This window comes from Scleropages formosus, chromosome 15 (assembly GCF_900964775.1).
Source record: "Scleropages formosus chromosome 15, fSclFor1.1, whole genome shotgun sequence".
Classification (NCBI taxonomy): domain Eukaryota; kingdom Metazoa; phylum Chordata; class Actinopteri; order Osteoglossiformes; family Osteoglossidae; genus Scleropages; species Scleropages formosus.
Window position 1 is genome coordinate 13,951,933 of NC_041820.1, and position 21,719 is coordinate 13,973,651.

Here is a 21,719-nt window from a genome sequence, read left to right on the forward strand (position 1 = left end):
ACACTGGCTTTTGTGTGTGTGTGTGTATATACACATACACGTATAAATAGAGAGAGAGAGAGCGCGATGGATACTGTAAGCCCTCATTGTGAGCACTACATGGCCCAATAAAGGTCATCATGCAAAAATCAATAGCACCCATGTGCTGACACCAGCCTACATAAGAAGTATGTGTTGATACATGTGTGCACTCACATGAGAACAGAAGGGTCACTGCTCTGCCGGCTCAAGTGATACGATACAGCCACCAGTAGGCCACAGAACACAGAGAAAAGTACAGGGATGTGCTGAGCATCCCATGATTCCTGCAATGCAGAATGTTGGTCAGTTTCCAAAACCTAAGTCACCACACTACCACAAAACTGAGGCTTTTCACTGGAGATCGCCGGCGGGACAAGATCCTGAAGGGCTCACCTTCAAGGCTCCGTAGCACAGTCCATAAAGCAGCGCAACTGTGACGATGCTGCGGGCCACGCTGTAGATGGCAGAGGGCAGACTGGTGCAGGCTGTGGGAGAAGATGACTCGTTGTCAGCACTGTCACAACAAGGACTCCTTCAGCCACATGGACACTTCTACTATTAAATAACCCATGCTATTATTTTAGAATTATGGCTGCTGATGCATAACTGAAGCTCAAGGCCAAGTGAAATCACAAAGCAACAGTCTGGCCCAAAGACCCTGATTCAGAAAGTCATGCGTGGAAAATTTCTTTGTCTTAGAGATTTTATGAACAATTCAGAGATACTGTGTTTACAATTCAAAACAGACCATTTTACTACAAAGTGGTTGATCACATTTGGCACCTGAACTTACCATTGCCCCCAAATATGTGGATGTCAAGCTGTTCGGACAGGTACATGAGGAATGTGTTCACCTGTGGCAGGAGCCCCACAAAGAACACGATGGGGAAACATAGAGTAAACACTGTGAAGAGAGAACACAGGGAGCTTGTTTTGGAACAGCACACTCAGACCAAACGCTGCAGTGAGAGAAAACATAGTTGAGCAGTCAGGCATGCAAACGTAGTAGATGCGTGAGCATGGATCAGAAACAAAGTCATACAAGTATTCAAAGGAAACCAAAATATTAGTTGAGTAAAACTGTCAAAATGCCTTTTAAACTGAAGTGATGAGCACACTGAACGGCTTCACGGAAAAATGGCAAACATCCAGCAAGAGGAAACAAAAAAGCTGGGACTGCTGGAAACATTAGTGTGACTCAGGAGGCACACTTGAAGATGGAGCTCACCTATGATTAAGTCACGGGCAGAGGCCAGCACCAGGGAGCTGGTCAGCGCCACGCCGTACAGGGTGAAGTTGTTTGAGTTTGTCCTCCCACTGCAGTAGTCCAGAGTCCAGATCAGACCACAGCACAAGCAGAAGTACACAGGTCGGCTGTACGCAATAATCCGGTTATGGCCCTAGAGAGGAACACAGAGAAATAAAGAGGAATGAGTCCATTCCAAAATCTTAAAACATACTTTAAAGCTCAAAGAACTGACACTGACCACATTGCCGGTATTATCCAAATAGGTCACTTTGTGATAATAAGACTTAAACAACATTAAGTGAAATAATGGTTAAGTGCAGACATTTCTTTTCAGTCAGGTATTAAAAAATTGCTACAAATCAAACACCTAAAAGCAAAAAGCTACCATACAAAACTCAGACATGGCCAGCTGGTAGCGTAGTGGTTAGAGTTGCTGCCTTTGGACAAAAGATTGCAGGTTTGATTTTCACCTCCAGCTGTAGTACCCTTGAACAAGGTACTTACACTAAATTGCTCTGGTAAAATTACTCAGCTGCATTAATGGGTAAAGTAGCTTAATATTGTAAGAGAAAAGTGTCAACTAAATGAGTTAATGTAATGTCACATTCCCAGCAAAAGCACATTTGTTCTACATTGTATACATATTGTTCACAAGCTTCCTACTCTGAAGAACCCCTAGAATTCTGTCCTTCGCTGGCCATCTGGTGCCAGTAAGACAACAAAGCAAGGACAGCACAGAGGAAGAGAGCAGGACGAGTGGTTCGGCACATCAGCTCAAAGGAGTGACACAGTCTATCTGCGCAGCAGTGTTGCATTCTCAGACTCGGAGAATGCAACAGGAGTGGAAGGACGGTGGGGTTTCCAAAACCTCCCTGCTATTCCGGCATCCTGAAACCCTTTCAGTGTTCACGACTGAAAGCGTAAACAACTACCTTTCCTCAGGACGGAATGGTACAACAAGAAGTTTTACGTACGTGTCGAGGAGAGGAGGAGTCTGGCTGAACGCTCTGAAACCAGTGCAGACAAACACAAAGACTAGGTGTAAGTTGGTTATTTATTGAACACACATTTCAGCCAAAGCAATTCACACCAAGGTAGTGAAGGACACACTGACCTTAAGGAGAGAGTACTGGCAGCTGGCGATGACCAGGCAGAACTGAAAGACCCAAATGTCTGTAAAAAAGCCATGCACCAGCAGAACTGAGCCCAGAAAGGCCACAAGGACAGCCAGCATGACCGCAAGCACATTCTCCAGAACCTCCCGATTCCTGCAAAGAGACAGACAAGATCGAACAACAGCCATTCTATTTAAGTACTTTTTCCACAGCGTTCATACTTCAGTTACTTGTTGATATTATATTTAGTTTTGGGAATTTCCTGGAGAACTTTACGACCTTTAAGAATTCCTCCTGTTGGAAATGATCTAGCAACTACTTGCAATGACCAAGTTGAGTTCACTTAATGCAACACCACAGATTAAGGCTGAGCATGGTATGTTCCCCGTATCAAATGCAAGATGCTTGACTGGATTTGCAAATTTAAATGGTCCATGTGGCTGTAAGAATAAAATTGGAACAGCAGGCTGAGTTTGCACCCCCACCTGTCGAACAGTGCCAGCAGTGTCAGCCGGTCAAAGTGGAGGCCCACCCACAGATAGGGGAGAAGCCACAAGCGGTAGTACTGCTTGGCCTTGCGAGCTGCCGCTGCAGTGGCAGAAGAGTCTTCTGGGCCCAGTGGGGCATCCTGGAGCTCAGGACTCAGGTCAGCATCTGGTTGCTCCAGCAACTCTGGGTCCATCGTCAAGAGACGGTTCAGACGGATCTGAGGAAGAGAGAGCTGTCCCAAGGTCAGGACCCCACTGTACACATGCACACGTGCCATACACTCACACCCAGCAGCCCAGAACTCACCAGGTCATGAGGGTAAAAACGAACTGAGGTAGAACTGGAAAGATGGGAGTCTGTGTCCCTGGAGAAGAAGAGGGGAATAAAACAGTAGGTACAACTATAAACCTCAGCTGTCTAACCCTGGGGCTTGTGAACTCAGTAGAACTGAGCACAAAAAGGTACAGCTGTTCCAACTCACCAGATATTGTTTGAGGCTCGTCTGGTTGCGGGTTCAAAGTTAACTAGGGACATATCACAGCCGCCAGCTTCGTACAGGGAAGGGGTGAGCTTTCCTGCAATAACAGCAACACTGGCATTCGGCACACATTGAACACACAGGACAGTACAAAATCCAAGTGTCTTCACTCATTCACTAAGAGCTGTGATCATCTATTAAACAATGACTACTTCTTAATTTGTACAGGATTCACACTGGGAATCCCATTATAGAACAACAAATGTCAAAGTTCATATATTACCTACTCTAGTTCGGTTGATGCATTAATACCTTACCAGAGAATCACTGGAAAATTTGTAACATGCAGGCAAAATGCTTCCAATTATATTCCAAAGGATTAAACAACAAAGTGTTTAAGTAAAATTAATAATTTAAAAATAAATCGCAATCAAAATGAGTGCTGACACCACCAAGGTTGAAATGGCAATGTTACGAGCAGTCTCCAGGAGAAACAGCTCAATATATTAAAAAAATAATAATAAAAAAATTAAAAATACAAACCCAGCCGTCAGTATAAAGTGGTGAAGTTCAAATTATAATTTTCATTTTATGCTGGACATATTCATTACCTTGTCCAAAATCACCACAACACAGTCTCTCAGTCTGGAGTAAAGACCGCTAAGTAACGTTCCACAGTTAAAACTCTGCCAGAACCATTCCTGTGTTTTTCCCTCACCCATGACTCAGTACTGCTTTCCAAACCACTGTTCCAGTCTTTTGTTCATTTTGTTCAAATACTGGCTTTCGTACTTACAACACTTAACACGTTTAAACCCAGAGCAACATACATGAGGATCATGCAGAACTGTATACTTAAAAGAAAACTTTTCATGAAGCTAAAGTGAAGAAACACATATGAAATTTTACCCTCAAACAAGTTCAGATATCCATAGCTAGCAAAATGTGTGCAGCCGAGTTGAGTGTGACAGACATGCTTTAATATTAAAGATAAATGCAGCAATGCGTCCTCAAAATTTGTAAGTAAAAATAATATATCATGTGTCCGGACCTCAGTTACACATGTAAAAGGCCACACAAAGCATAAACTAATGTTGGCCCTCATCCTCCAGGGGGCAGCCGTGGACCTCGATGCCGCTCATTGTGGATAAACAAGCCGCGTTTCCGGGTTCTGAACTCCCATTTCAATATAATCCCAAGGAGGCGTGGCCTGATTTCATAAACGTCACTGGTTTTCTGTACTATCCCACAATGCACTGCACAGCACCGGCTATCCACCTCAAAAAAACGTAAACAAACGAGCAGCTAAAGCAGTAACACATTATTATAGACACTTCTTGACACTGATCATCAACAACTGTTCTGGCTGTTTATTTACTGTGCCATGTTAGCCGACTGTGTGTGTGTGTGTGTGTGTGTGTGTGTGTGTGTGTGTGTGTGTGTGTGTGTGTATATATGTATATACATATATGCGTATCTCAAGATGCCTTAGCAGATATACATTCTTATAATATTTTCAAAGGATGGCAGCCATACATGCAGTGGTACATGTCTGGAGACAACCTGGGGTGTAAATACAAACTCTGAATCAGACCTCACCATTGCTCCAGCTATGCATGTCGCAGTACAGAGCACAGCGTATCAAGGTCAAACTGTTTCATTCCATCTGCCCGTCTACTGCGTGACACCATTCCATTTTACTGGCAACTCAGTTTTACAGAGCTACTGCATTTATTTGGCAAACCCATCAAGTAAACGACGAGATGACAACCCCAACTTGACAGATAACACACCACTGTCCTTTCCTGCTGAATTCACATTCTTTATTGTCAAACATCATTTTATACTGCTCTGACAAGGGCAAATGCAGCCACCAAACCTTGCCTACACAGGTAGCGTAAAATAGATAAAATAACAGAATTTTACACTGCCAAACCGCAGAACGCTGTACTAAATCTTCACGAGCACAGAAAGTATTTGTGAAAGATCAGTTAGCACAATGTATCAGTTCTGACGTCTGACATCAACATCAAGATGAAAACACATGACATTAAAGCAAAGGTACAGATGCATAAATCGGTAAGGTAAGCCAGGTACCTGTGTCAGAAACAGCCTTGCATGGAAAGGTGCGAATACACCCTAGCCAACAGGTGGAGACCCACTCGAAAGGCCTCCGGTAATCACTGTATGCATACTTGTCACGCAACACCACAGTTTGACTAGCATGCACACGAGCTCATTACTTCCATTACAAGACATCGTATTCCAGTTATTATGCCGATTCATGTCCCCGAAGGAGTCACACTGTAGTGCTGCTGAAGCATGTGCCGTTTTAAAAGTATGGAGCCTGAAATGTACAAGTAAAAAACAAACAGCTAAAAAAAAAAAAAAAAAGAAAAAAAAAAAACACGAAAAACTGTGTCAAACAGAAATTTGAGCAGATGTTATTTCAGCTTTACATTCTGCACTACTACTTTTTTTTAGCTGCCCTCTACTAAATCAGCACATTTGATCATCAGGAGTTCGCACTGAATGTGTCACTAGTCATGCAGGATGTTCTACATATTTGGTACCGTTTCATCTCATCTAGGGAATTGTGAACTTGAACGCATCTTATTAATTATGAATTCCAACTGTGACATACCATCTCAGAATGCACACCAGACTGGACATAGTTCATGGTAATACCCACCACCACACGGAGGACAAGTCTGCGTCAAACATTCAGCTCTTTCTTTTCACCTAAATCTGTCTTTGTAACCACTGCTGTCTCCCATCCTTTTCTACAGCCTCCTGCACCCAGCTCTCATACCAAAGTCATCCTGCAGGCTAGTGGTGCCTGCAGTTGAGGCCTTGTCCTGAGAGCCCTCCAGGTGCACACTTCCGTTCCTGGCCAGCAGGGAGGCGCTCGCGCTCAGCACGGTCACCTGGGATGGGGTACGGGACGGCTGCCCTTTCACCTGGGTAGTAGAAGGCTGGGATACCTGGCTCAGAGCTTCCTGAAGACTGACAGAGAGAGGGGCGGGGTCATGTGGGAGAGGGGGGAAAGCCACACATGGTTACAGAGGGTTTGACACAGCAACAGTGGATTTTGTGTGGGTGTGAGCAGCAGGGAGAATGTATGGTTAGCAGAACAATGAACAGAGGTAGATCAGAAATGTTTGTGAGAGAGTAAGAAAGAACAGGTGACAAAAGCAGGATTTTTTTAAGCACCGTGAAAGGGAGGAAAAACAAGAGGAAAGAAGAAAGGAGATAAGTCAATAAAGCAGGTGAGAGATAAAGACTGCAGGAAATACCACTGGTAAGCTCTAAGGCTGAAAGCAGTAAACAAATATTACAGTAAGTCAAGTAAAACAGTGGAAATTCTCATGGAAAGCTACTTATCAACTGACATCTCAAAGGCACAAAAGCATCAACTGATCACTAGAATAAATTATAGTACACAGTATAAAAATAAAAAAAATAAAAAAACAACAATGGAAGCCCAGACATCTCAAAAACAACTCCTTGTAATTTCAATTTACAGGGCAGCCAAACACTGAACTCAGCAAAGTGAAGGGCTGGACTTGCTAAGGGCCTGGAAAGCAGACACACTCCATTTTAGATGCTTACTAATATAAGGTAGTCTTTCTTTTTCAGCATTTTTTTGGCTCTGTTTCTTGGCTTTGGGAAAATAATGGGAATTTAATTTTTTCTGCATGCAGTTTTAATAAGAAGGCCATGAGCACCTATTCTTAGAAAAATACGTATGCCCAACATCTGCATTACATTTAAGTTTCCAGTGATGCAAAAAAAAAAAAAAAAAAAACAACACATGAAAATGTTGAGGCAGGAACTGAACTGAGGTGGCATATTTGTGCCATTTGTTTGCGCTGCATAACATCTTGCAAAGCGCCAGCGAGGGTCATCTCCAAGGTAACGGTGGGGTGGGACTAGTTGCCCGAGGTCAGGCTGTCTATATTACTGGTGGAAAACAGGGTACGACGAAGGACTCTCCAGTGGTACAGGATGTGATGGCAAACAAGTGCGAGAGGACAGATGCCTGTGTGACATTCACCCGGACACCTCACAGTGCTTGTGCACCCCGGAGAGCAGAGGTGCAGGATTGACATGGTGCACCCAACAGATATACAGTATAATGCCTTCACGCTCAAGATCTGCCGACAGCACCCCTGCTGCAGGGTCTGCCTGTGTTCGCTCAACTTCAGTTCTTACTAGCTTTACCGAAGCAAACGTTTAGGCAGCAATTCACTTCACCTGGTGTCCTGCCGGTTGCTGTAGCATATTCTTTGTCCCGTGGGGTTGCAGCCCTAAGGGAGAGCTTGGCTTTATTGACCCTGCTGGGTATCTGCTCCTGTTCCAACACAGTCTCTTTACACAGCGTCTCACACAGAACTGCCAGAACATTTAACCTCAATCCCTCCCACAGAACGACTCTCTTGGCCGAGATCCGGGAACTCACCAGCTGGTAACTGGTGTGTCATCGCCATCATCACGATGACACAGCAACAGAATTTGCTAGCTCTGAACCAGATCCATTCGAATTTAGAGTGTCAGACAGAGATTCAGTGAGCCCATGGGGAGCTACCTGATTGAGGGTGTCAAGTATGAAAACACCTTTCACGGAGTGTGAAGTAAATGGACGCCTAACAAAGACCAAATCCCAGGGTCTCCTGAGCGCCTGACTTAGGATTTATGTTCTCCATTTAAAAAAAAAAAAAAAAATCCCAGGTAAGTTTTGTGCCAAAGATATAACAGCCATAAACTCAAAGGTGGGAAAAATCACACAACAAATGGATCCAATAAAGTGGGGCAACAAGGAGCTGGAACAAGCTTGTTTGCACATTTACCCAGATAATTTAGTATGACAAGAGGACAGCGAGGAGCTGTCTGTGTGCCAGTAAGGTGATCCCATCTGTTGCCTTTCTGAAACAACTTAATACAGAATCGATAGTCCAGGGCGGCAGCGCTATAAATTAATGGCTGTAAGCGGACGGAATTGGCTCTGATTACGAACCGCAAGCCACTGAGAAGCTCACTGCTGTGGTGCAGAGTACTGTTTGCTTCCGCCCTCCATAAAATGCACTGGTAATCTAGGAAAGCAGATTTAAATAATGGCTTTAAAAAGTCCATTCACTCAACCCTCACATTGAAGAGACGGACACGGGCTAACTTAATGGAGGACACATTTAATGTGCCTTCGGCAAGTTGAGATAAAGAGATTAAAGCTAAAGATGAACGTTAAAGAGACCACAGTCCCCCCGCCGCCCCACAAAGATGATACCACTGATCTGTCTGTCATCATAGGCTGTTCCCCAGAGTCATCTTGAGTTCAAAGCTTTGCAACTGCTGATTCGGGTCCAAATGTCATTTGTACTAAAAGACAATGCAGGCCACAATGAGCATTTTAATGTGGGGAAAAGTAAACCTCAAAGTTCCACAGGAACAGATTTGGAGATTCGCATGTTTTCATAATGGAGGCACGCAAACAGCACCATATGAACCCACAGAAGTCCACAAGGCCAGAGGGAGAGTTAGGTGACACACTGAAGGGATGGCGATGATGATGACGATGACGATGACACAGGGAAGACAGCAGATGCAGACATACGATCCCCCAGCTTGCTGTCCCACACAAGGCATACCTGAGAGGTGATCCAATGAGGGACGTGGGGGGTGTGGGGTTACTGCCTGCGTTGTGGCGTCGCCGCACGGCCTGACGGCGGAACGTACTTCGCTCACGGCGGAACGTGACGGCCTCTTCACTCCCCAGGGCTGCAGCAGAGAAAAAGGGTGCCGGTATACTGGAGTGTGATTCTGCTTCTCCGCCTTACTGGCAGCAGAAAGACATTCAACTGCCAGTCTACAAGAAAGCTTTTTCCTGCCTTTCCAGGGGCTAACCAACACATTCACAAATCTATTCCCCTAATTTCTACAGACACCGAGCAGGAAGTAATGAGGTTATGGGAAAAGGTGGCAATGCAGAGATGCAATATTGAGCACAATAATAATGTGAAATAATACCCGTATTTGCTCAACAATCATACCAATATCACCATAAAGTGCAAAGACTTGATGTGCACCAGGTCAGTCATACTGACGACAATCAATCTAAAATAACTATGTAGCACAGCTGTAGTTTTACTGCAAATAGTAAAGTATATAAAAAGAATATGCTAATCTAATTCTCTCCAGTAACGTTTGTCTGAAATGCCGATTCCTTTAAGATTTACCACAACAATGAACCACAAGGTCAGCACCAAGCTGTGGGTTGAATTCTAGCTGCTTTTAACATGTTTTTGATTCATTTGTTCTCCCTTCTCAATTGCCTTACATGGTAACAAAAAAACAAAAAAACAAAAAAAAAAAAAAAAAAAAAAAAAAAAAAAACACTTTCTTACAGGAAAGCCAGGAGAAACAAACATTTTCACAGACACCTACACACAGAACAGAAGCTACTTTCCTCATCTAACACTTGGCAACCCTTCACTAGGCTGTCCAGCATGGATGGGCAAGCAACCCGGCCAGCAGAGTCTGACAGCTCCGCAAGGTGGATCCTAACACTTTGATGGACAGCCTAGCTTCAGCATGGACTGCCAATTACAGGTCCTGATTGATGCCACTGCGAACTAAATTACTCCGCAAGTCCAAAAAAAAAGAAAAAAGATAAACAGCTCTTGGAACAATGAAGACACAAATGGCCATTACGTAAACATCGACAAAGATCACTGTCTCTTCAATCCCACATGGCAACAAAGGCATGAAAAGAAAGCTAAAGTGTACAACATCCCTTCATCTATAGCTTCCTGATGTTAAAATTGTCATATAAGACCCAGGCAGGTATACCTCTATGGACAGTCATATCGAAAAGGCCAACAATTGTCCAAACCGAATCATCTTCACAGAGAACCTGCTGTTCACTCTCTAGATGGAACAGGTGTTGTGTATGAAATGGGCTGTGACACCATCAGTACACACTGAGATGACAGCAACAAGGCTACCATTTGTTCTACTGCAGTTAAATGTTCAGTTTTCAGACATGCTGTTTAAATCGGTTCTACAAGCCATATGGTGCAAGTAGATTCGTTTGCTTCTTTCAAGTTCTGACAAAAAGTGGGCAGCGCTGACCCACACATCATCTGTTAAGACAACATGATTCAGCAGTGCCTAATCTTTGAGGCAGGTAAACCCTTCTCAAAGGCCACCGTGTCTCTGCTTTATTCAGTTTTGCACAGGGCTTGAGAGTCCTCATATATAATAAAAACTGTTCAATGTCGCAGAAACCCAATAGTCAGCATTACCATCAAGTTACTGTTAGTGTGCACACGCAGAGCTACGTAATGGCATCAATATGGGACCACCATAACAGAACGCACTCCTGGGGGCTAGTGCTATCACCTTTATGCCCTGGACACAAACAGTGGCTCTATGAGAAAGCTATAGAGCTGCCAGGAAAGCTGCCGCTTCCTCTTGCTGGTGGGATATGACATTTAGCATCACTAAATCAAAGTTAGGAGAAGCTTTAGCCCCCCCCAAGCAGAAAGACATTGGCAGTGGACAAAAAGTATCCATAATACTATAGGTCATGGTCATCTGCTACTTTTTCTGAAATGTAAGACACTGATTCACATTTATTTATTCAGCAGATGCTTTTCTCCAAAGCAATTTCCAATGAGCTCTGTGTAGTGTTATGAGCCCACACACCTTATTCAACAAGGTTACTTACACTGTTAGATACACTACTTACACTGGGTCACTCATCCATACATCAGTGGAACACACTGTCACTCACACACTATAGGGGAACCAGAAAAGCATGTCTTTGGACTGTGGAAGGAAACCCACGCACACACAGGAAAAACATGCAGACACCACAGACTGAGCACAGCTCAAACCCATGTCCTCATAGCAGCACTACTCGCTATGCCACCATGCCGTCCAGATGCACTTGCCCCTTTCTGTGCACCTTAAAGAGAGCACACACTGGAAACATAGAAATACAAAGCGCTCACATGCACATGTGACTATCTGACTAGCCTTTGCAGGTATGATCGAGGGGTCTGCACACTTACCACGCGAAGAGCTGGTGGTTTCTTGGGATTCTGAAAAGGCGGTGTGGCTAGGGAGGCTGTTTCTGGAGCGTGTGACAGACTCCAGCTGCGAGGCCCGGCCCAGCAGGCACACAGCGTCAAGAACCTCACCCTCTTTAGCCTCCAGGTCCGATTTGGAGGTGGTGAGTGGACGCGGGCCAGGAGGGGCACCCAATCGGTTGGGGTCATTAAGGCAGGCGGCTGTGCCGCTGTCCAAGCTCAGAACACGCGCGTGAGTCTTAGCGCTGCCTGTGCTGGGGGTGCGGCGGGAGGAACGGCGCCTCTCGGGCCCAGTGGCACCCTTCCCCGAGGACAGGGCAGCAGCCACAGCGGCAGCGTGCTTGGCCTTGAGCACGCCGTAACGGCCCTCGGGCGAGTGGCAGGAGTGGGAGGTGGTGCTGGAGGAGCTGTCCGTGCTGAAGTGGTGTGCAGAATGCAAGCTGGAGGCGCAGCTCAGTTCACTCTGGTCACTTGAGTCTTCCTCCCCAGCAAAGGCGGCACTGCGTGGCTTGGCCACGCCCCGCAATGACACATAGTCACGGTGGCGGCTGGCATCAAAACTGCTGGCACGCTTCTTGCCCGTCCTCCGACGCCCACTCCGGCCCGCTGAGGACGAGGCCCGCTGGATCAGGCTGGCCGACTTGGGCCGAACATCCTCCTTGTCCTGCTCCTGATCACGAAGCACCAGGCGTGCAGAACCCTCAGCAGCTGCTCTGGACAGAGGGTCGTCCACGCAGGTGCAGGGCTCAGCTATTTCCTGGGGCACAGGTGTTGTGCCATCAGATGGCTGCTTGGCCATCAGCTCATTGGCATGGGGGTTCTTATTGGCCTCTCCAGACGGGAGACCACTGGGCCCCCGGGGACCGCAGCTGTGACTGGAAGTCCTGCTGTCAGCACCACCATCCCCACGCTCACGCACAGCCCGTTCATCGCCTGAGAGTGACAGGAGGCTCTCCACATGTGTGGAGCTGGTCTGCTCACTGTGGAAGCTGCTCACTGTGCTGTTGGTGTCGCGGTCCGTACCGCTACAGTAGCTTTCCGTGGAACCACTGCTACGTGTGCTGAGACTACGCAGGCTGTCTGCACTGCGCTCGCCCATCAGTGACTTGCTCCCCGAGACATGTCCCCCACCCATTTCACCCTGGTATAGCCCCGCCCCACCATCCACCCCAGCTTCACGTGAGGCAGAGCTCGACAGCTTGCAAGACTCCTGGATCCTGCAGCAGTCCGTCCCTGAGGTGGAAGCCACGGCCTCACTGCCTCCACCCCCTTCTGCATTCCCCTCGCCCTCTCCACCTCGTGAAGGCCTGGCTGCCTCCAGCTCACAGACTGGATACAGCCCACCCCTGCGAGGTGGGGGGTACAGGCTAAAATCAGGTAAGGAGGGATCAGGAAATGCTGGACCAGCTGAGCTGGAGGTCCGAGGCAGGCCCCGAGGCCGTGGCTCTTTCCGGAACGACTGAGAGTGCAGTGGGCCAAGGGAGTTGGAATCTACGTCACAGGCAGATGACAGTGACTGTGTGAGAGGGGTCATGCCCTCGGTTTCCACCGGGTCTCTGGCCAGATCTGGGGGGCCAAGAGAAGTGGAGGGCTGCATGGAGGCAAAAGAATCATTGGAGACGAGGCAGTACATCTTTGGATCGGACATCAAGTCTAGAAAGAGGAGAAAGGAAACATGAAGGAGCCTCTGATTCTTCATAAATTACAAATCAAAAAGGTCACTGTTCACACCTGAAGGGCCAGGGAAAGCTCCTCTAACACAGTTAGGGCACTCACCCTAAAGGAGCTACCCCGATGGAAAGCTGACCGCTGATATGCTTAACTGATTCAGTTTCATATTAAAGCTGTATGAAGGAGCGAGTTTCCATGAAAGTCTATATTTAAAGGGATAAAAGTTTTGGATAAGAATATAGCTGGTGGACCTCTCACCTTGGTCCTGGCTACCTTCCTTGCACAGGCTGCAGCTCTGAGCAAGACTCAAGCTAATGTCATCTGAGGTTTTCCCCACATCTCCCCCTGTGGAGAAACAATTCATCACTTATTCATTCATTCATTCCTACCATGCTCTCTGTGGACCCCAGCCTGCGGGGGGGCATACAGGTGTGTTTATGTTTGGAAGAGAGCAGCAGGTACTACTGCACTGCCACTTACATTTCTTTAAGTCATGTCAACGTCTCCCTGTCTGAGATGTGCCAGCTCTTTGAAGCAGGCCATGACTCCCTTCTTACAGACAGCGAAAAGCTAATGACTGTCTACGTGGAGCAGCCTGTTCAATACTGGACCCGCTAATTTACCGATTGCTAGTCACCTCCCTTTAAGAAAATAAACAGCACAATACAAGTGAGACAGGAGGACCACTCTTTTCCAAAGTGCACAGCAAACAAACACTAAAACCCAGATCTGCATCACCCCTCTTGCCAGACTTTCTACATACGCATCAAGTAGATCAGAAAAAGAAATGACTGTTGTCACTTATGAATTAGTTACTTGTACAATACTGGCAGGTAATCAACATTTTGATGAATTGCGTTCCATTACCGTGCTTTGTTATATCTTCCCTTGAAACAACATGAAACAACATGAAACAACATTTTTTTCAGCAGAAAGCAAGTAGTGCAGTGGATAAAGACATGAATTTATAATGTGAAAGTTGCTGGTTCAAGCCTCTCCCCTACTGCTGCTGCATCCATGGTCTAAGGTCTATCTCTGAATTGGTCTAGTAAAGTAGCTGTGTACATAGGTTATACCTTCTCAGTTACTTTGGAAAAAGCATACTTTAAGCAACAAACAATATTGATCTAATTCAGTAATAACACTGCACTGCTTTCTCAAGAGTTCTACAGAACTTCAGTGCTAATACAGCTATATTCTTTAACTGTAAAGGAGGAAAAACCCACATGGCACTTGTGTTATATGCACTTTTATGCAAATTTCCTGGTTCTTCAAAGTCCACAGCTCTGTTCTCAAGCTCGCCCACATCGAGTCAGCCTGTAGGTCACGGGAATGCTGAGTCAGGGCACAGCCTGCAGGTGAATGCAGACCGCAATGGTCAATATCACGAGGGAGCAGTTTATGGTCCGGAACCCGGAGCGAGGGGAGTGTGTGCAGGCTGAGGACAGTGCACGTGTGGGTGGAAGGGGCATTGGAAAGTGAAGGCAGAGGCGTAACGAAGAAGGACGAACACAGAAAGGCAGATGCGGGCTCTCACCTTTGGCTGTGGTCAAACCGCCGTGAGTGGATGCAATCTGACACAGAGAGAGAAGGGGGGGGGGGAGCAAACATAAGAGACATGAAAGCATAGCAAGAAAAAACTAAAACCACTCCTTTAAATGGGTCAGCTCTGGAATTTCCAGCACAGTCTTCTGACACAGGGTAGCCCAGATGTGCACTGTTATTCCAGCATGGCATGAAGAGTCAGGGTGAACCAAAGTACATTTAGAAAGCCCCTTATTCTTTCACACTCTGAAAAATGAATTTAAAGATTCTTCCCAAATGGACAAATTTACCTTGAGACTTAGAAGTTAGGAACACTTCAAAAAAAAAAAAAAAGTGAAACAGGAGATAGGAGGGACAGAGAAAGGCTACTGACATGATGACACCCAGTAGGGTGTGAAGGGGCCAAGTCACCCACTCCTGATAGATGGGGGATGTGAATATTTCATCAGGTTTGTGGGCTTGGATGTAACAGCCTTCACAACCTGCCTGAGAGACAGGACTTATATAACCTGCGGCAGAATCTCCGCAGAGGGTGTCACGTCTACATTATACACTTTTCTCAGGAGCTATCTACCAGGCCACCTCGCTACACAGCTAGTGGCACTACTGGAAAAGGGCAAAAGTGACCTGAATTCTTAGAGAGGAAGTCAGCCAAGGGACTAGAGGTAGATGGGGAAGAAATGGTTGTGTAAAGACACGGTCCAGATTTCACAGATGCAGAGGCACCTTGTCCCGTCACACCAAGGAGCCAGCTCTTAAAGAACTGCCCTATTTACATGGATGCAAGTGGTACATTTTATACTTAATCATTTCATTTCAGGGTATTTACTGGTATATTAGGTAAGGCAACAGGTTCAACAGAGATGAAAAGTCATTTATAACGTATAGCCTCCTAAATAAAAGTTCATACAATTTTTTTTCTTTATTCTGTTACTGTAACAGGGTCAATCTATATGTGACACAGATAGCCTTAGTGTTTCTCAGGAACTGGTCTACATTTAAATAAATAAAATAAAAAATAAAAAAAAAAAAAAAAAACACAATCAGTCAAGGTCCTTGTTACAAAATAGCTACAGGATTTGCCATCATCCATTAACAGCTGTTTGCACAAATCCAGGAGAACCAGCTGCTGTCATGGCAATGGCCCTATCCATGGCCAACCTGGTGACTGGAGTCTACACCGGCAAAGGAATTCCGGGAGCTGCAGTCCACTGGCGGGGTCTCCTCACGGACAAAGTCAGCCATCTCCATCCCCCCTCCTGGGTCCCTGAAACAGGCACAACATGCAGCACAGAGACCGTTTGTTTCCATGGCAACACAGCAACGAGCCCTACCCTGAAGACAAGAGTATGAATGGATACAGCAGGCACTGGGAGGGAAATCCTTGCGGCTCATGTATTTCTGCCATTGCTAATGCAAACGTCACAGAAATCAGAGCAGAAAAACGGTGCAACCTGGGCTGTCAAACCTGAAATGCTCATAAAGCAAAGTGAGTAAAAACTGAAGTGGAAAAAGGCTCCTAACTGGAACAGTCCAGCGCAGTAAACAGCCAGACTAAGAGGAATGTGACGACAGATGTGTGGGCTCCACTCTACTGCTACCCATGTGCTTACCACTTGGTGGGTTCGCTTGTTTTTAGTCTCCTGCTTCACACTCTCAAAAGAATGTGACTGTGACTCACGGTGATGGTTGTAACACCCAGTTCAAGGCAATTTAAAGAGAACACACACATGCACGCATGCACGCACAGTCAACACTTACCCTGGTCCATTGCTGTCTTCCTGGCGGGTAGCGCTGCCGTCATTAGCTCCCCTGGTGTTGGCCCTGCTGCCCCCGGTCTGTGCTGCCCAGCGTTCCACCACCTCTCCCTCATCCAGGGCGTGGTGCAGCCGGTAATTCACAGTCTTCAGCAGGAGGAACATGAGAGCAATAACCCCACAGTAGATGCCTACAATCACCATGGTGGGGGGAAGGGCCTGTGTGGAGATCAACAGATTGGGGGCAGAAAGCAGTAAGGTGTGCACATCTTGCAAAAATGAATCCCCCACCCCCTTATTCTGCAGCAATTCCTTGACTCTGCAACTCTTCAGGGGTTAAAGTTCATCGTTTTGAACGTTTACATCATTTTTAGAGTATGATTCCACAAAATGTATGGTAGCAATAATTTTTTTTTTTTTTTTTTTTTTTTTAAAAAAACGTTCCAGCCCAAGCTTCTGTCATTTTCGGACGTGACATATATTTAACAGGCCATGTTCTGATTAAACCGAAGCACCACGTTTACTATGATATTGAGAACTGACAATTAACGTGTCACCAACGGAGGTGTGACTTTAGCTTACTTCAGTAAAATTCCACGTATCTGAGTTATAACAGCTTTACTAAACAGCACTCAAATGAGATCCTGGGAAATAAAAAAAAAAAAAAAAACAGCAAACATTGCAGCAATCCCAGCAGACAGAGGAATCCTAGTAAAAATCCTCTCACTGGCATTGACACCTCCTGCATTTACATTGTTGTGTTCAAACACTACAAGCTCTGGCAAACTTCTGATATCATTTCAAAGCCCTCAGGTGTTTAAATATCAAGTTTCCTTTGGAACTATAAAATACAACACATTTAATAAAAAAAAACCTAAAAGAAATAGTTTTTTTGATTCGGCATCAATCCAGTTGTTGATCTTGTAAAAAGAAAAGCATACCAACATTTTCATCAGTCATCATTGTTCTTTACTACTATTAATGGGTGAAAAGGCACCACATAACACAGAGTGTAACACCTTTCGCTCAAAATAGCAAATCAGCCACAGTTAACTCAGACTTGCTCCAAAATGGATTCCATACTGAACATTATCACCACTGCTCAATCACGGGATTTCGAGAGTGAGCTATGGAACGGGTGCGCAGAGAAAGCAGGCAAACCAAAGCTGTACGTAAAACCCTGAACCAGGAGAACCGTGTAGGAGAGAGTAAAGCAACGCTGAAATCACACTAGCATGCATGAGACAAAAATGCACAAGGAAACCCCAACTCAAATGGAAATAGCACGGTAATTATAGAGCCCTGCGGAATCCGTGCCGAAATTCACACAAACAGAGTGGCTGCTTCCAAATATGAGGCAGGAATGTTGCAATCCTTGGCACCGCCACAGATGTGGTCAGTGGAAAAACAAGCTTGCGCTCACTGCAAAAATGCAATAAAGGTTCAATTGTTTAAAGACACACAAGTTTCTCGTTCAGAGGCACAGTGGAGCAGCGTACAGAAGATGTGTGAACCAACCAGTGGTTGATTCGCATCTCTGTCCAAGGTGACTTACAATTCTGGACACCCTTACACCATTCACGCATTTAAACAGCAGAGGAAGGTGCGTGCTCTCACACACACACACACTTAACCTGAAACATGTCTTTGGAACATTGAGGGCAAACCACATGAACACAGAGCAGGCAAACTCCACACAGACTGACCTGGATTCAAACCTACATCCAAACCTACAGCCAAGGAGGGAGGGACCAGTGCAACCCACTGGGCCACCATGCACCCCCAAAGAAAACCCTCTTCAAAGTTTATTATTATTATTATCTTAACAAGTACACCACCCTGCGCTGCTTACCTTGTAATTCAAACGTAAACTTTTACGATGCAGTTTCCAATATCCACCAACACGATGCCATGTGGCTGAGCGGTCTCAGAGGAGTGGCCACAAAACGACACCTGTAGCTGCAACGCCACGTTACAAAATGAGGAAGTTACAAGCGAGAAGTTCGACGGATGCTTCCAAAGCTGCGGCACGAGGATAACAGGCAGCCTCGGGGCGTGGGCCACGGAGGCACGAAGACAGTGGCAGTGTAAATATCAAGAAAATATGCAGATCCACATCCCACCTCCCACTTGCTCAGGGATTTCAGCTAATTGTATCCGTCACTTTTTCTAATGATGCTCTCGATGCCAGACATCCCTCGCCAGTACCCGTGAAAGCGGGAGTGACAGCACCGCGTCCACAAACACGGCTCTGGCACGCTGCGCTCGCCGTACGCATAGCAGGGTTATAAATGACATCTCCTAATGGGAAGCGATCGTGAAAGCGTTTCTTCTCGCTCCGCTTGTCAGGGGGAGAAAAGAGCGCGACGTTTCTTTGGAAAGGACCGCTATTGCCTGCATCCTCATTGAAGGCTTTCTGCCTTACTGCAGAAAAACAGAAATTAGAAAAGCTCATCATTAATTTGATCCAAAGGTCAAAAAGAGGAGGCAAGGCCGATGTCGCAGTTTTCACTCTGCAACGGAAACACAGAGGAGCGGTTTGAAATTGGCGTGCTGAGGCTATTAAAGGTAAATGATTTTGTTTTATCTAGTCGGATGATACATCAGTGGTATTCGTGATTAAACTTGACAACAACGAGATAATGCTGAAGCACAACAGCTGACATGCAGATCGAGGCCATTTTAGGAATTCTCTGATGTTCCGTGGATGAAAAAAGTGTGGAGATGTTTTGTGACGACGGAGTCATCGGGGCATCATTCCTTCCGCCCAGCCACATCCCCCAGTGACCACAGACAAGCGGTCAAGGGGACCAAAGGCTCGGCGGCAGCTTCCGGAAAGAAAGTGCGAGCAGCAATAAGCAGTTCACCCAGCACTGTTCACCTTAGACCAAGAGCAGGATGTTCACCACGTTCTGGAAGGTAAACGCTGTTACCTTTCAGTACAGTACCTTTCGGGAAAAACATCTGAATAGGGTGCATGTATGCATCCATGCATGCACACGCACACACACGCGCACACCAGACAGCGCAAACTCAGCAAGACGGATATTCCCCTGTCCACCAGTGCTCAGCGGCACCACACTGTGTTTGCCCCCACATCACTGGCACGTTTCTCAGGGCACAAAGGTCAAAGTGGCACTAATAAACATCTATAACACGTATAACTGAGGAGATGCTTGACGGCGCTCAGCCACCTGCTCCAATGGAGTCAGTGAACGGATGACACGTCTATTTGCTGATCAGCTGATTCTCTTATCCAAGACAACTCGACAGTATGCGACCCTTTTTCAGAGCAAGAAACTCTACTGGGGCAGCTCAGGGTAAAGTACGTGAGCCAAGGGTACCGCAACGAGAGTGGGATTCAAACCAGCAACCTTCAGGACGGAATCAGAAGGTTGCTGGTTTGAATCCCACTCTCGTGGGCGCATGCCCTTAAGCGATGCGTCACCCGCCAGCCCCCGATGATGGCCGAGCTTGTTTCGAACCCCTGCATGATGAACTGATATTGTTAGTCAAGGCCCACAAAGCAGGTGTTCGGTTCAGTTTGATTAAGTCCTGAAGCTCCCCTGTCATCGTAAAGTGTAACACAGGGGTTTAATCCACCGGGGTGTCCAGCGAGCTTAGAAAGTGCACACGGCCCCCTTGTGCTGCTCTTCACATCTCTACGGGAGGTTAGGGTTCGAGTCCCAGGAGTCGTCTTCGTTTGTACCCCGGAGCAAAACACAAATAGTCACATTTAGGTAGGTGGGTGGGGGGCAACCTGGCAGCACAGCGACACGACAGTGCTTCGAACCGCAGCCCTGCACCGGAAGGAGCCGGGTTCGAATCCCACTAGAGCCCAGAGAGGAAGGTACTTGCCCAATTATTCGAGTAAACAAACACGCAGGCGCAGAAGTGTTTTAATGAGGATAAGAAGAAGCTGTGGTGGCGATGATGACGAGCGTCAGCTGAACAAATAAGAGACAGTGTTGAGTTGCCAAAGATGAGCCACAGTGACACACACACACACACACAGAGCTGCTCGCGCGGGAACGGCTGGCAAGAAGAATAAGTATGAAGTGCTGCTGGTCCGAAAGCTGAGGCGCCTGCTCTGCTCTCTAGACTAGACGGTTGACTTGAACTTGAAGACTTGTTCTCTGTACTACACACACACACACACACACACACACACACACACACACACACACACACACACACAGGAGTGCGAGTCAGTCAGTGTACGGGGCGCCTCTCACCATGTAGAGCGTGAAGGGGAAGCAGAGCAAGAAGAGCCACAGGTAGAGGTGCAGCGCGTTCACGAACGTGTTCTGGTGCGGGTCGTAGTACCAGCCGCCCGTGATGGAAGCCCACACGCCCTGCCTCAGGATTTGCAGCGTCTGAGAGCCCATGATTTTTTTTTTTTTTTTTTTTTTTTTTCCCCGTACTAGTACCCCGCCCGCCGGTTCGGATCTTTGAGCAAGCGGAGAAACGGGAATGCGGCGACGCCGCGCTTAAGTTAACCGTCCCCGAACATGACGACGGCCGCCCCGTTTCCAGACACTGGCCTGAAAATCCCCGCTGCAGCCATCTTCTTCTCTTTGCACTTCGCTGGAGGACTGCTCCGGGTCCTCCGCGGAAGAGCGACCTATCCCGCCACGCCCTGCGCCTTGTTTTTTTCACGGCAAAGAGGGGCGGCGAAGCCAAAAAGATGCGCCGTTGCTCGGTGTCGCCACCTTGTGTTGGCGAAACGGTGTAGGCGGAGCGTCAAAGAGCCTTTTGTCAAGTGGCGAACGCTGCGATGGCGCCCTCTAGTGTCGCCAACACGTTACGAAAATTGTTTCTAGAAACGTTCTTCTCTATTTTTATACAGTTCCCTCCCCTCTGAGATTGATACGTTTCACTTGTTAACTCATCAAGGGTATCGCAGGAGGAGTAGGATCCAAACAAGCAACTTCGTTTCTTAAAAGCTTTTCAGTATGTTTACAGGCACTCTACATATGTATTATTTAATGTACTGTGTAAATATGCAATACATACTGTACAATTTGTCTACATGTACCATCAGATTCCCTCTATATTAAGGCAGTGATTCATCTAAACATTAATTTTGTAAAATTTTTTTGTTTTATTTATAAAGAACAGTATTACAAAAATCAAATTGAATTAATATAATACTTAATCGTGCTTATATAGTTCAATATCACAATTTTATTATCTTTAAACATTTTACAAAAAGAACTCATGGATATAAGAACAAAATTAAAATTATAAAAAGCCTATTATAATAAAAAACACTTTAAAATATACAGTTTATGTTAGGAATCT

The 21,719-nt window shown here is 46.2% G+C and overlaps 1 protein-coding gene across 3 annotated transcripts in view; it reads right to left on the minus strand.

The window, feature by feature from the left end:
* pcnx1 (pecanex 1) overlaps nt 1–21,017 on the minus strand; it is a 32,735-nt gene extending 11,718 nt beyond the window's left edge. The window contains exons 1-17 of one of the 3 annotated variants that reach the window (XM_029258301.1): nt 20,651–21,017; nt 16,420–16,634; nt 15,820–15,925; nt 14,651–14,687; nt 13,372–13,458; nt 11,425–13,095; nt 8,998–9,127; nt 6,165–6,358; nt 3,356–3,449; nt 3,181–3,238; nt 2,871–3,091; nt 2,385–2,538; nt 2,245–2,277; nt 1,250–1,421; nt 815–925; nt 415–506; nt 196–305 (exon numbers count right to left, since the gene is read on the minus strand). In XM_029258301.1, the coding sequence (XP_029114134.1) occupies nt 196–305; nt 415–506; nt 815–925; nt 1,250–1,421; nt 2,245–2,277; nt 2,385–2,538; nt 2,871–3,091; nt 3,181–3,238; nt 3,356–3,449; nt 6,165–6,358; nt 8,998–9,127; nt 11,425–13,095; nt 13,372–13,458; nt 14,651–14,687; nt 15,820–15,925; nt 16,420–16,634; nt 20,651–20,803 (3,638 nt within the window). In that variant the 5' untranslated portion in view covers nt 20,804–21,017. Of the gene's footprint in view, nt 1–195; nt 306–414; nt 507–814; nt 926–1,249; nt 1,422–2,244; nt 2,278–2,384; nt 2,539–2,870; nt 3,107–3,180; nt 3,239–3,355; nt 3,450–6,164; nt 6,359–8,997; nt 9,128–11,424; nt 13,096–13,371; nt 13,459–14,339; nt 14,433–14,650; nt 14,688–15,819; nt 15,926–16,419; nt 16,635–20,650 lie in introns of those variants that run through there. The other 2 variants (XM_018727405.2, XM_029258302.1) reach the window with 2 other exon arrangements.
* Between the last annotated feature and the right edge of the window lie 702 nt (nt 21,018–21,719).